Source organism: Asterias rubens, chromosome 2, assembly GCF_902459465.1.
Source record: "Asterias rubens chromosome 2, eAstRub1.3, whole genome shotgun sequence".
NCBI classification, from domain to species: Eukaryota; Metazoa; Echinodermata; class Asteroidea; order Forcipulatida; family Asteriidae; genus Asterias; species Asterias rubens.
Window position 1 is genome coordinate 5,573,336 of NC_047063.1, and position 14,121 is coordinate 5,587,456.

The following is a 14,121-nucleotide window of genomic DNA, read 5'->3' on the forward strand; positions in this document are numbered from 1 at the left end:
GCAACAACTATACTGTAGTGTTGACCGGGGGTTGCAACAACTATACTGTAGCATTGACCGGGGGTTGCAACCACTATACTGTAGCATTGACCGGGGGTTGCAACCAATATACTGTAGCTTTGACCAGGGGTTGCAATGCAACTCAACAAGTCATACTATTGCACAAGGGAGAAGGCCTAAGCCAGAGGACACCCTTTCTGGTGAGCAGGTTCCCTGGTCGGCCTGCAGGGGCCGCCAGCAGTGCTCCAACGGGGGGTCATGCTGGAACCCCCTACTAGTCGATGGGCACCGCTGCCACAAAACATACTCCCCCTCCAGCACTCATCTTCACTAATTTTGTCTATTTGCAGGGGAACTTTGCTTTCAAAATGTCATTTGATTTTTGATCAGCAGAAAGTCCTCAAAATTTCCGTTTGGATTAAAGGTGTTTGTTAAACTCGTCATAATTTGTACCAATACATTCAGCTAAAGAGACTAACTTATACATGTATAAGCATATTTTTCCAAGTTCTAGGCTTCCAGGCTAGATTCTGATACCACAAAAAGGGCGCCCTCCAACAGCCTGCTATTGCTGACATCTCAATCGGCACCGCCTTCACAATGGCAGTAACAAAAATAACACTATGGTGGAGACTGTCCTGGTGCTCCTGCGTCTCGGTCCTGTGTAGTAGCTTTTGCTTCCGAAAAAGTTGGGGACTCCTTTGGGAAATCATGGTGGGGTGGGGGGCGGGGGGCTTCTGGCAGGGGTCCTCGATGATGTTGCTGCAACCTGGGTGCTGTTATCCACATCAGAGGTGAGTCAGGCGGGAGCTCTCCATCTGGGTGTTGTTATCCGCCTGACATGATGGTGTGGTGAAGGCTTGATGGTAGTTCTGCTGGTGCGTGGCTTCTGGCGTCCAGCTGATATTTGTACGGTCCAGTGGAGAATGCCTCCGAAGGTGTGCTGGAGAGAGACAGGGGTCGTTCCAGGCTGTCACAACGCCCCTTTTCAGACGGCTTATTTCGCAATGGGCTCGATATTGCTCCATGGTTGGATCGGAGGGCGTCCGAGTGGTTGCGAACCTACCCCCACTCAATCAGCTCCTCCAGCGTCGATTTGATGGCAGGTACATCTAGTCCGTCAATGCGCACAGTTTGAAAGACACGATAAGATACAATTAACTGGCTTTTTTGCCTTGTTCCGAAGCTTTATTGTTACTCAACAAGTCATACTAATACACAAGGGAGAAGGCCTTTGCCAGAGCGGGTTCCCAAATCGGCCTGCAGGGGCTGCCAGCAGTGCTCCGACGGGGAGTCCATGCTTACCGAGCCATGCTTACCGAGCCATGCTTACCGAGCCATGCTTACCGAGCCATGCTTACCGAGCCATGGTTACCGAGCCATGGTTACCGAGCCATGCTTACCGAGCCATGCTTACCGAGCCATGCTTACCGAGCCATGTTTACCGATCCATGCTTACCGAGCCATGCTTACCGAGCCATGCTTACCAAGCCATGCTTACCAAGGCATCATGCTTACTGTGTGTGACAAACAAACAGAAAATCAGCATAACGGCCAAAAGTCTTAGTAGTTAGACATAATGAATCAAGATGAGAGCTTAGGTTAAGTTTAGTTCAGTTTATTTCCACTCAGTTTGCATCGACAATAATAATATACAGTATTAGAATTATACAATAAGGATTAAACGGCAGAAGTCTCCTAACAGAAAGCTAGTGCAGTGAGACCCTGGTATCTTTACATAATGAGTTCAAGAATTAGATTTGTAAGGAATGTACTAGCAAGGGGACTTGCTGGAATGTAGTTGCCATCGAGCTTCTGGTATTATCTTGTAACATCCAGACTAGATCACTGCAATAGCCATACTAGTAGCTATGTTCACAATCAGGATACTTTATATTAAAGGGCTTGCATGATCTAGCACTGGGTTACATACAAGCCAGTAAGATCACTGCATGAGAGAATATCATTCCACTTTATGCATCTTGTTCCAGAACTGTTGGATATGGTAACACAACATTTCAGTAAAAGTGTTGATACAACTTCTGTGAACTAACGACCTGGCCAACTTATATCAGATCTCTTCGAATCATTAACTTTAAACTAATCTTGCTGTTAATATCAATTAGTCTTTGTGAGATATGGCAAACAGTGTTTGGTTAGGATGTGTACTGACTGATTTACTCAAACCAATCAGTGCAATTATAATATGTCAAACCAATACATGTCATATTTCAAAATGGCTTTAATATGGTGTTTGGTTGTAATTAGATTCTTTGACAGGACAAATTATCGTTTCGTTCCAATTATGCTCGACGGTATACTGGTTTTACTGGTTTATTTTTATCGTGGTTATCATGAATTTCTTGTCTTTAAACATATGAATACTTAATTTTAAAAATGCATTTCATAAGTTAATGTTATCTTTGAGGATTTTATTATTTTCCTCATTTTGTGTTGAGTACAGTGCCACAGAGCTTGTAGTCGTGAATTTTGGCACTCATGTAAAAGTGGTTTCAGCTATTAATCTGAAATGCTGTTTGTTTTTTCTAGGTTGTTATTATTTGTATTAAAACATTAGGACTTTGTGTACTTACAACCTGGGAAAACTGGGGGTCAGTTCTTAATAAATGAAGTTTTACATTCTTGAACATTTTATAATTAGATGTCTACTAATTGCTGTACCATAATTGTTTAAAAATTTAAATTAACAAAATCTTACTATCTAAAACATGGAAGTAAAATGGAAATGATAATAAGAATAACAGTAAAAATTATTTTTGACATACTTCTACAAACATACTTCTTCTTTAGACATCCTAACATCAATATTTGTGGGAAATTCAGTAGAGTTATTATTTGTATAACTTGACAAAACACCCATCAAATTATGACGATCCAAAAACGGAGATACCGTAACTCAATGTTTCATTTACAATCAGTGCAAAGATCGGCAGATCAAAGTATTCAACATCTTAAATAATAAAGGAATTAACTACCAAACATTAATATATGAAATAAAGCTGTCACTTCATCGGCTGAAGATGATTCTGTGTCTCTATGGTACTCAGACTATGTCTAAAATGTGCCCAAATACCTCTCTCCATCATCCCAACAGGACCTGATATGAATACCTAGAGAATCCTTGTTTTTCATCAAATCTAAATGTCGACAAAATGAAACTCAAAACCAAGGTTCCAGCATGAATTTGAAGCATTAATGTGTAAGACCTTTTTAGCAGTCTTCGGCAAATTTACTCTTCATATTGATAAAGTAATAAGTTATGGAGTATTGCTTTTCAGCATTGCAAAATTTGACTTATTTCAGACTCATTCAGCTTCAAGTTATCCACATTTTAAAATGCATTGCTTTAAACAGTAGGCTCTTCTAAAAAGCAATGAAACAATAAAACATCAATGATATGGTGTGCCAGTTTGAAATGACTGTTTGAGACAACTACATGTATGTTTATAATCGAACCATATCATGAACCTTGGCCAACAGCGCTATATAAAGCAGGTCAAAACAAATACTATCCTAACTATTCATTTATGTAAAGGCAGAAGTAATATCTGGAAACTTGTTGGCTTCCTGTTTAAACTCTAAGTCTCTATAACAATGACCTCCGGCTTGTCTTCTTCTTTGATGTCTCTGAAAATAAAATGCACAATTCAAATCAAGTTACAAAAGACCAGCATCCAATTGCGTACAAGACATGATGTTGCTGTATCAATTGCCATATCTAGTAGAAAATATTGAAGTTGGATTGACTATTATCCATGAGAACCAGATGGGATTGATATATAACTTGAAAACACCTTGCCAACGTTGTACCATAGTTTTCAGAATATTAGCCACATTGATCTGTCTGCATAGTTCTTTGTGGCTACCTTCTGGTCAGCTTATACAGTAACATGTAAAGCAAGCTTGGCCATTTTGACCAAAATCATTAACTGCAAAACCGTCTGATTACCGACACTTACAAACAACAAATGGAAAAATAACAAATAAGAACTATTGCCAATTCACGTTTCAAGACTATCATTGCAATGTCAAAGTGTGATTTCTATAGCATATGCAACTCAGTTGACGTACAAATACCCTACTTACTTGAAGGGTACAAGAGCGTTTACATAATGAGCACCACATTACCAATCATTATTCTGGCCAGCATATACCATATGATATTTAAAGTCAACTTACATGTCATGAACCTTGGCTATTCTGAGTGAATCATGTAACATAAGATCGCGTAGTTTCCATAGTGCTTTAACCGTTTCACTCTCTCTACTTGGTTTGTTGGCCAGCCATCTAAAGGGTAACCGAGCTCGTTGTTCTGGAGTAATGGTAACATCTTCAGGACGTACAGTCAGATTACGTTGCCAATCACTAACATTCAGAGTGTTACTGCTTAGACCCTCAATGTATCTGAAATAATCACCAAAATAACAGCAAACTAAACTAACTTAAATAAAACAGTTTTATTAGCCTAATTTTGTGATGTTTGTGCAGTACATCACATGCTACTCTATGCACACAGTAGTCCATTGCAGCTCCGCCATGCATCTGTGTACATGTGCGGCCATTATGTCATGCACTTTGTGCATAGTTCAATGAATATTACCGCGATCGGATGTAACGAGGTTCGGATAATACGAGGAAAACGGGCCAGTCCGGCGGACCTCGTATTAACGGGAGTCGACTGTCAGGTATTGTGCTTATCTGATAAGTACACACAAAGATCTTCTGACAATTGTCATAACAAGTTTATCACAAAACAGTTTCAGTATCCAATCAGTACATTACACTTTTTTAAAGCAATCACACAACATCAGTAAACAGTATTGTCCAAAGGCCCACACTTCATGTATCACAACTTATATATAAAATAACAAACCTGTGAAAATTTAGGCTCAATCGGTCATGGGAGTCGGGAGAAAATAACGGGAAAACCTACCCTTGTTTCCGCACGTTTCGCCGTGTCATGACATGTGTTTAAAATAAATCTGTTATTCTTAATATCGAGAATTGATAATTGTTTTAATGTTTTCTCAAAAAGTAAAGCATTTCATGGAATAATATTTCAAGAGAAGTCTTTCACCATTACCTTCTGTAAACCCTGTAAGTTATTTGTAAATCTGTGAACTTTTAATTTTTGTTCTGTTCAGAATGTGTCCAATGGCTTTAACAGCTGATCAGGTCCATCTAGCAATGCAGTTGGTTGCAATGCAATGCGTTTGAAGCTTGGAACATTTCAACAGATTGGGTTCTAATGAGCTCTTATGTTTGATGATCTAAGAATATGAAAGTTTCTATATAAAATGCATAAAGATTTTCCTCAACCAAAATAAAAGAACTCTTCAGGACAGTTTAAACTGTAATTCAACCTGAACTTTCAATTTGTGCCACTTTTCTTGTTAATCAGGAGTGCGTTTTGGCGACCCCAACCAAAGCCCAACCAACTCAACTAGTCAGTTACCGTTTGGTCTGAACTGCATCGTCACCGCGCTCAACCGAACACACGAAAACGCTCAACCGATAACCAATGTTTCTGGTTGGGGTCGCCAAAATGCACTCCAGAGCGAAGCTGTTTGGGCTGCGGCCATAGTTCAACGTTGTATTGTATGTTTATCATACTACAGCGTTCCTTTCATTGTATGCATGTTATGTACAATGAATATGTACTGTACGTACTTGTATTGAATCAAATGTGTATTGTGTACACTGCACAGACCATTGTTACCCTGAGAAGTATGGTCACTATTTTAGTTGCGATCTTTAATAACTATACACAGATTAAGCCTTGTTACTGATTGGAATTTTCCATTATTTGATTAGCAGAGAACACTCGTCTGATGACAAATCAGACTGTTAACAAGTACAACCTCCGGACGCCTATGTTCTATAACATGATCCGTCTGAATGTTAAAGTCCCAGAGGATCTTGACCTGGTAGGTCTCTGCAACTTTACCCTGAACATGGTTGTACTATTTTGCAGTCACTTGGACACCCCATTTCTTGCACAGATCCCAATGAATCACCTTGGCCAACTTGTCATGTCTTCCTTTGTACTCCACTCACTGACAATATGACTCTATGAGATACAGTCTCCTCTTCCTTATACACATTCAACATACATGTACTGACCCATTTGACCTGACGTCATCATCAGACAAATCTTGAATGCGCCATACTGGTGGGCAATTTCACTGTGCGTTTTTATTTATAACTATATGCATAGAGTATGCTGTGCGTTATGCAGTGAAGTGCGCATTTTAGGCGACGCGTCGTTGATACACGTAAACCTAACTTACCCACCAACATGGTGAGCGCGGCACCAGACGCCGTGTGTGACGCGCGTGCAAGGGGTCAATAGGAGAGACATTTGTTTTCTGTCCTTGCCGTCAATACATTTGTCCTTAGAGTCTGATCTCGCGTCGCAGTAATCATATTACTATGACTGATATGCCACCTACCTGACATAAGCCTCTGAGTGGAGCAGACGTTGGGTCTTTGGTGGTGGAGGTACAAACAGTGGCTGAGGAGGTACCATTGACTGATGCATTGAGGACCCTTGACTGTAAGTATTGCCTGACAATAACAAAACATCAATTGTTCAGATCAATAATAGTCATAACTAGGAACTAGTTTCTTCTTATTAAGACATGGGAAAGTACCGACTGTATGGGTATCACCCCAAAAAAATCATCTTAATCCCTGATGACAATCTTGGGGGGTCTAGGAGTGACACTTGCTCTAGAATGACAAAAGTTGTGGGTTTGAACTTCAGTTGAGAGTAATATCCTGTGGATTTCTTTTACTGGAATTTGGAAAGTATGAAGTATACAGTGCTTAAAACACATTGATGTATGGGTAGAACCAAATAATATTCTTAATCCCGGATGCATATTTTTTATTTATTTTGATGTAGCCAGTGGCATTAGAGTTAAAGTCTTTTGAGTCAAAGATGTTAAAGCTTGTTTTACACAAGCTTTCTAAACGATGGTCAATTGCAACAAAACTGCATCAGTGTTACAAAAATGGCAAATGCGTTGTGTTATAGGAATCCAGGTGAAGACATAATAAACAACCCGGATCAAGACCCATAAAAAACACAAATGGCGTCGGTGGTTACCTAACGCAATTACATGACACTATATTCTGCAAGCAATGTTGTTGTTGACCGTTTACCTTGGTTTAAGGCAGGACTGGGGGCACCATGAGAGCTAGGAGCAATCATCTGTTGACTCATAGGTGACATCATTTGTCCCTGACCCATCACACCTTGGAGAAAAGAACACAAATCATACATGTTTTCTTTCTTTCTGGGCTCGTTCAAAAACAGCAAAACCTAAATCTTCACTTTGGGAAGGCAAGCAGTCAGCCACAGTGACAACACACGACTTTGTGCAACAATACTCAAATCTGGGTATGACTGATCAAACTTTAAATACTTACCTATTGTTAGCAAACTTTAAAAAGAGCAAACTCCTAATCTGTGTCTTGACAAAGAAATGCACAAAACTTGGTTGCCTGAACATTTTAAGCTTTGTTTCTGAAAATCTGACTTAGTAAATTATATTATTGCTATAAATTTCTGATAATGAAGCCAAGGATGTCTCATAAGTGAACTTGCTTTGTGAATCAGATGTGTGAACCAGAAACACTAAGGTTAGTCCCTACTCATTCATGATAAGTGTTTTTGGTTTATTTTACGTGCACTTCCAATCCTAGTAAACAGGACCTACAAATTAATGTCCCATCTTGGCCTGGGTGACTAGTGGGACAAGTGTCGCGACTACTAAATAATTAGTAGAGTCACAACTACCATTTTTCAACTACTTGGTTAGTCGTGCTGCCACAACTACTAAAACAACTGTCGCTACTACCCGTTTGGTGAACCAATTGTGTCACTCGTGACTATTCACGGCAAATAAATTTACTTACAAAACACAATCTAACATCAGTGACCCAATCCTTTAATCCTTTCAACTTGGATTTAAATATAATGAGTTTGCGGCACACAATGCCTCAGTGCATCTTGAGAATTAACAAATTAGTCACAACTTAAGTTGTCTACGCCTAGTCCCAAACAAAGGATAAAAATTGTCATAACCAGGACTCGAACCAACACTCTGCTGCTCAGAAATAACCAGGACTCGAACCAACACTCTGCTGCTCAGAAATAACCAGGACTCGAACCAACACTCTGCTGCTCAGAAATAACCAGGACTCGAACCAACACTCTGCTGCTCAGAAATAACCAGGACTCGAACCAACACTCTGCTGCTCAGAAATAACCAGGACTCGAACCAACACTCTGCTGCTCAGAAATAACCAGGACTCGAACCAACACTCTGCTGCTCAGAAATAACCAGGACTCGAACCAACACTCTGCTGCTCAGAAATAACCAGGACTCAAACCAACAATCTGCTGCTCAGAAATAACCAGGACTCGAACCAACACTCTGCTGCTCAGAAATAACCAGGACTCGAACCAACACTCTGCTGCTCAGAAACACCAGAGCTTGAGTCTGGTGCTCTAATTGGTCACATAAAAGGTTACATATCTATTCAACAACTTATTCAAAAACCCTAACCTCATGCACAACTGTTTTTTATTGTTTTGCGCATTCCATATAACAAGTTTCTCAAAAGGTGCAGATAGGAATGAACGACCATTTTAGAATTTGCTTTTATATATCCCTATGTTGGCGATCATTTCTCAATACGTTTGTTCTGAGGTGCCATACAACCGTTAGCTGCCGTGTAACTAGGGATCACACCCAAGTTTACAGTACAATGTGGGAAGCAACTGTAAGTATGATTGAAAGGAAAAACTCTCCTTGGTGACTGATTTAAAAGGAACAACTCTCCTTGGTGACTGATTTGAAAGGAACAACTCTCCTTGGTGACTGATTTGAAAGGAACAACTCTCCTTGGTGACTGATTTGAAAGGAACAACTCTCCTTGGTGACTGATTTGAAAGGAACAACTCTCCTTTGACTGATTTGAAAGGAACAACTCTCCTTGGTGACTGATTTGAAAGGAACAACTCTCCTTTGACTGATTTAAAAGGAACAACTCTCCTTGGTGACTGATTTGAAAGGAACAACTCTCCTTTGACTGATTTGAAAGGAACAACTCTCCTTTGACTGATTTAAAAGGAACAACTCTCCTTGGTGACTGATTTGAAAGGAACAACTCTCCTTGGTGACTGATTCGAAAGGAACAACTCTCCTTGGTGACTGATTTGAAAGGAACAACTCTCCTTGGTGACTGATTTAAAAGGAACAACTCTCCTTGGTGACTGATTTAAAAGGAACAACTCTCCTTGGTGACTGATTTGAAAGGAACAACTCTCCTTGGTGACTGATTTGAAAGGAACAACTCTCCTTGGTGACTGATTTGAAAGGAACAACTCTCCTTGGTGACTGATTTGAAAGGAACAACTCTCCTTGGTGACTGATTTGAAAGGAACAACTCTCCTTGGTGACTGATTTGAAAGGAACAACTCTCCTTGGTGACTGATTTGAAAGGAACAACTCTCCTTTGACTGATTTGAAAGGAACAACTCTCCTTTGACTGATTTGAAAGGAACAACTCTCCTTTGACTGATTTAAAAGGAACAACTCTCCTTGGTGACTGATTTGAAAGGAACAACTCTCCTTTGACTGATTTGAAAGGAACAACTCTCCTTTGACTGATTTAAAAGGAACAACTCTCCTTGGTGACTGATTTGAAAGGAACAACTCTCCTTGGTGACTGATTTGAAAGGAACAACTCTCCTTGGTGACTGATTCGAAAGGAACAACTCTCCTTGGTGACTGATTTGAAAGGAACAACTCTCCTTGGTGACTGATTTAAAAGGAACAACTCTCCTTGGTGACTGATTTAAAAGGAACAACTCTCCTTGGTGACTGATTTGAAAGGAACAACTCTCCTTGGTGACTGATATGAAAGGAACAACTCTCCTTGGTGACTGATTTGAAAGGAACAACTCTCCTTGGTGACTGATTCGAAAGGAACAACTCTCCTTGGTGACTGATTTAAAAGGAACAACTCTCCTTGGTGACTGATTTAAAAGGAACAACTCTCCTTGGTGACTGATTTGAAAGGAACAACTCTCCTTTGTGACTGATTTGAAAGGAACAACTCTCCTTTGACTGATTTGATAAACAATGAATGCATTTCATTTCAGCTGGTAGCATCTAGGATCTACCAGGCTCTTCTGCAATGCAAAACTTGTCATTTTGAAGTTAATGCGCAGAGAAGAGTTTGCTTGCATATAACAGTCATAACCTGTTAGTTTTGTCCTGTATTTTTAATGTCTGTCTGTTTTTTGGTCTGGCTGTTCATAGGCTGGGGAACAAAAGCTGTGCTTCTCCCCGGACCTAGATGTTGCATTTTGTTTAAAGTTTCAACTTTAAATCTCTTTGTTATTTACAATGATTTTGACCATATTGTACACTACTTGCAACATTGAATAAACGTATCTATCTATCTATCTATCTATCTATCAAAATGAGCGAGTTTTAACTTGGGAATCACTGAATGACAGATTTGTTTTAACCCAGTTTGAAATCTCTGACTCTCAAACAATGCAGACTTTAATAGTTTTTAACCTCAAGACAAATGGAGTTACGTTTTGAAAAACCTTTCCACAGATGTATAGCTTTTAATGAATACATTGAATTGAATTTTGAGGTTCATAAGATGTTTTCTTCTTCAAATGTTAAAGTTTGATTTAATGTAATTTGATACTCGATGACGTAATCATGTTATTGTTCTGGTGCCATCTTGATGTTGATCAAGGCTCAGTACAATATGATTAACTTCTAGAGACGTGACTATGTAGTAGATGTATGAAATAACATACAAACTAATATTTGTACTAATTCAATAAGGGTTGCCAAGAACACGTGCAAATGTTATTTTCAAATCCAGAGGATTTTTCCAATAGCATATGATGTCGTTTTGTCTTAAATAAATGCATCAATGCAATGTCAATGTTGGTTGAGTAATCTCAGAAGATGGTCGGAAAGAAATGTTTTGACAATTCAAACAAGATAGTTACTCTTTCAAAGTTGTTGACAAAGGTTTTTTTTTGTTTTATGAATATGTATATTATAAATATATTTTCAACCCAAATTTGCCTCAATAAAGAATAACTACTTAAGACAAACACGCATACAAAGAAGCAACCAGTCCAAAGAAATACACAAATTGTGAAAACACAAAAAAATAAACAAGAAAATAATCCCAAAACTAAAATTGTACGTAAAAATAAATAAATAAAAGGAAAATGAAACACTTAAGTTACATTTGCTTTAAAGGCAGTGGACACTATTGATAGTTACTCAAAATAATTATAGCATAAAACCTTATTTGGTAACGAGTAATGTGGAGAGGTCGATAGTATAAATATTGTGAAAAGCGACTCCCTCTGAAGAAGGGTAGTTTTTGAGAAAGAAGTAAATTTCCACGAATTTGATTTCAAGACCTAAGATTTAGAATGTGAGGTCTTGAAATCAAGCATCTGAAAGCACACAACTTTTGTGTGACAAGGGTGTTTTTTCTTTCATTATTATCTCGCAACTTCGATGACCGATTGAGCTCAAATTTTCACAAGTATGTATTTATGCATGTGTTGAGATACACCGAGTGAGAAGACTGGTCTTTGACAATTACCAATAGTGTCCAGTGTCTATAAACAAATAGTTGCCCGACAAATGCCAAGCTATGAGTGAGTACAAACCATGGATGATTGTTGCAGACAATGTAATAATAAGCCAGCTTTGATACAAAATCAATGGCATGCTTATCATCTCACCTTGTTGCTGTACATGCATCACATGCTGTTGGGGATGATAACCCAAACCAGACTGCTGCTGCAGCTGCTGTTGTTGCTGCTGCTGCAGCTGCTGTTGTTGCTGCTGCTGCTGCTGCTGCTGCATGTGCATTTGCATGCCATGCTGCATACCAGCTGGTTGGGCCATGGGGATCATCCCTTGCATGCCATTAGGATGACCCCCTATCATGTGACTGTTGGAATACGGGAAGGCGTGCATATCGAGCATCGGCTGCATAGCCATGCCTGGAAGGATGGAAGGGGTAAACCAAATACACTGACAAGGATGCAATGTTATCAAACATTCAAATGAAATATTCATGCAATACACTTATACTACAATCACTACATTGATTCATGCAATCTATCAGTCTTCTAAAGTGTGCACCTTTGGTATGTATCAAATGTATCCAAATGTTCTAGCTATTGAATACTTCCAATATTCAACTTTAGAGTTTTCACATTGTAAAATAAACCAGTTTTTACAATGACTTTCATCAAGCCTCATCCATTTTTTTTTAACCTTTTGGCGCTAGATGACATATTGAAACACATGATTTTGTTTTCAAACTGAATTACAGTGGACATGTATATGTTTCAGAGTAGTTCAGAATGTCCTCATTTGGTTGCAGTCAGTTGAGTAATTATTACATCATGCACTGTACATGCACACACATACAAAGAAGAACAAAGAGTTCTGGAATTTGGGCTCAAATTTTGTGCAATCCATGACCCCAGACCCTTTGTCTTGCCATGGTGTGACAAACAAGAATTCTGAGAGCTTGGTGGGATGCTATAATTTATTCATCAATGGTCCAAAGTCTGCCATGGCTCAAGGCCTAGTAGGGTATACAGGCATGTCATGGTGAAAAAAGACAACAAGATAAGTCCGGGTAATTTTTTGCAGTTGAGTAACCAGACACTTTCATCTGGGGCGCAAGCATTAAGTAGCAAAAAGAAAATTTACTGTTTCACCCCCCCTCTTTTTTGTGTTTTTGGTTGGGGGGGGTATTCTTATTTAATGTATAAACCCATTAATTGGTGCAATTGGTGGATATCATCTTGGGTGCATGAAGGGATGGGAGTTTTGGGAAATCGTAACATGTCTCTACTTGATAGTAGTCATGGTTTTATTTTGACAATGATCCTCTCAAAACAAAACTAAATTTCTTAATTTCAAAAACAATCCTGCACAGAGGCATGATTTTGTTTAAAGAATCCTTTCCTTACAAGGTTAATAGCAAAGAGAGAAGCAACTCTATATAGATATAGTTATATCAATACGGTCCGATGACTTTAAAAGTTTAGTTAGTTTGCTCATTGTAGTTCACAAAAGTAAATTTAGAGTTGCAAACTGTTAACCACGTCAAGCAACACAAAACAAAAATTTTAATAAGTAAAAAACCAAGGACAATTAATTAATTGTTAAAAGTTAACCTCACATACAAAACAGAACCAAACTTACCAAAACAAAAAACAAATAATTCAAGATTAAATGTAAACACCACATATAGAAGACGGTACAGTAGCTCGCAAGACAAAACAGACACGGTGCATTTAAGCGCATTTCAAGTGAAATTGCAAAAATTCAACAGCTACTTCAACCTGATACTCCTACGAGATGCAGTTTATTAATGTGTATAAAATGCTTTCCACAAATCATTTCAGCTACAAAAAGTGAAGGCACCATTATTTTAGCCTCATAACAGCAGTAAACAACTGCATTTTGCCCCAAAACAAGAGGCCATTTGCAGAACACTTTGTGCCGTTTCTTTCAATGGCATTATTGAGAAGCCAAACACCAAGAGATTAGTTGATGAGCTGAAAAAATTAAATTATGTATAAAACAACCTCATTTTTCACAAGTTACACATTTAACAATTCAAACATAATGACATAAAGGCATGCTGCTGCAGAAAAAAATAAATACTGAATACTTGCTTGTGGGAAAGTGGTTAGGATTAGTGGTTAAGATTATTAGAGGTGAGGAGCGCAACTCAAAAAGGGATTATGGAACCAATAATGTGTTATCCATAGGCAGCTGCTGCTACAGTTAGGTGTGGCAATGGTGCAGTGGATGAGTTGTCTGACATTCCAGGAGAACCTTTCATATTTCAGTTCAGCCAAAGTTACCATACATACTTCCATGTTGGCTTCCAAAATTTATGTAAGCACTTCTATCAAAAAGTCACTCACCAAAGATATTGAAAAAAAAGAAGGAACTATTTTAAAGGAAAAATGCATATGGAAGGAAATCGAAAGAGTAGCAGATG

At 38.7% G+C, this 14,121-nt stretch overlaps 1 protein-coding gene across 5 annotated transcripts in view; it reads right to left on the reverse strand.

Annotated features, from left to right (window-relative positions):
* Positions 1-1,602: 1,602 nt before the first annotated feature.
* LOC117307319 (protein polybromo-1-like) overlaps positions 1,603-14,121 on the reverse strand; it is a 66,686-nt gene continuing 54,167 nt past the window's right edge. For 3 of the 5 annotated variants that reach the window (XM_033792037.1, XM_033792039.1, XM_033792036.1), the window contains 5 exons: positions 11,831-12,094; positions 7,189-7,281; positions 6,474-6,588; positions 4,201-4,425; positions 1,603-3,648 (listed from right to left, as the gene is read on the reverse strand). In XM_033792037.1, coding sequence (XP_033647928.1) covers positions 3,600-3,648; positions 4,201-4,425; positions 6,474-6,588; positions 7,189-7,281; positions 11,831-12,094 — 746 coding nt within the window. In that variant the 3' untranslated portion in view covers positions 1,603-3,599. The remainder of the gene's footprint in view (positions 3,649-4,200; positions 4,426-6,473; positions 6,589-7,188; positions 7,282-11,830; positions 12,095-14,121) is intronic. The other 2 variants (XM_033792041.1, XM_033792040.1) reach the window with 1 other exon arrangement.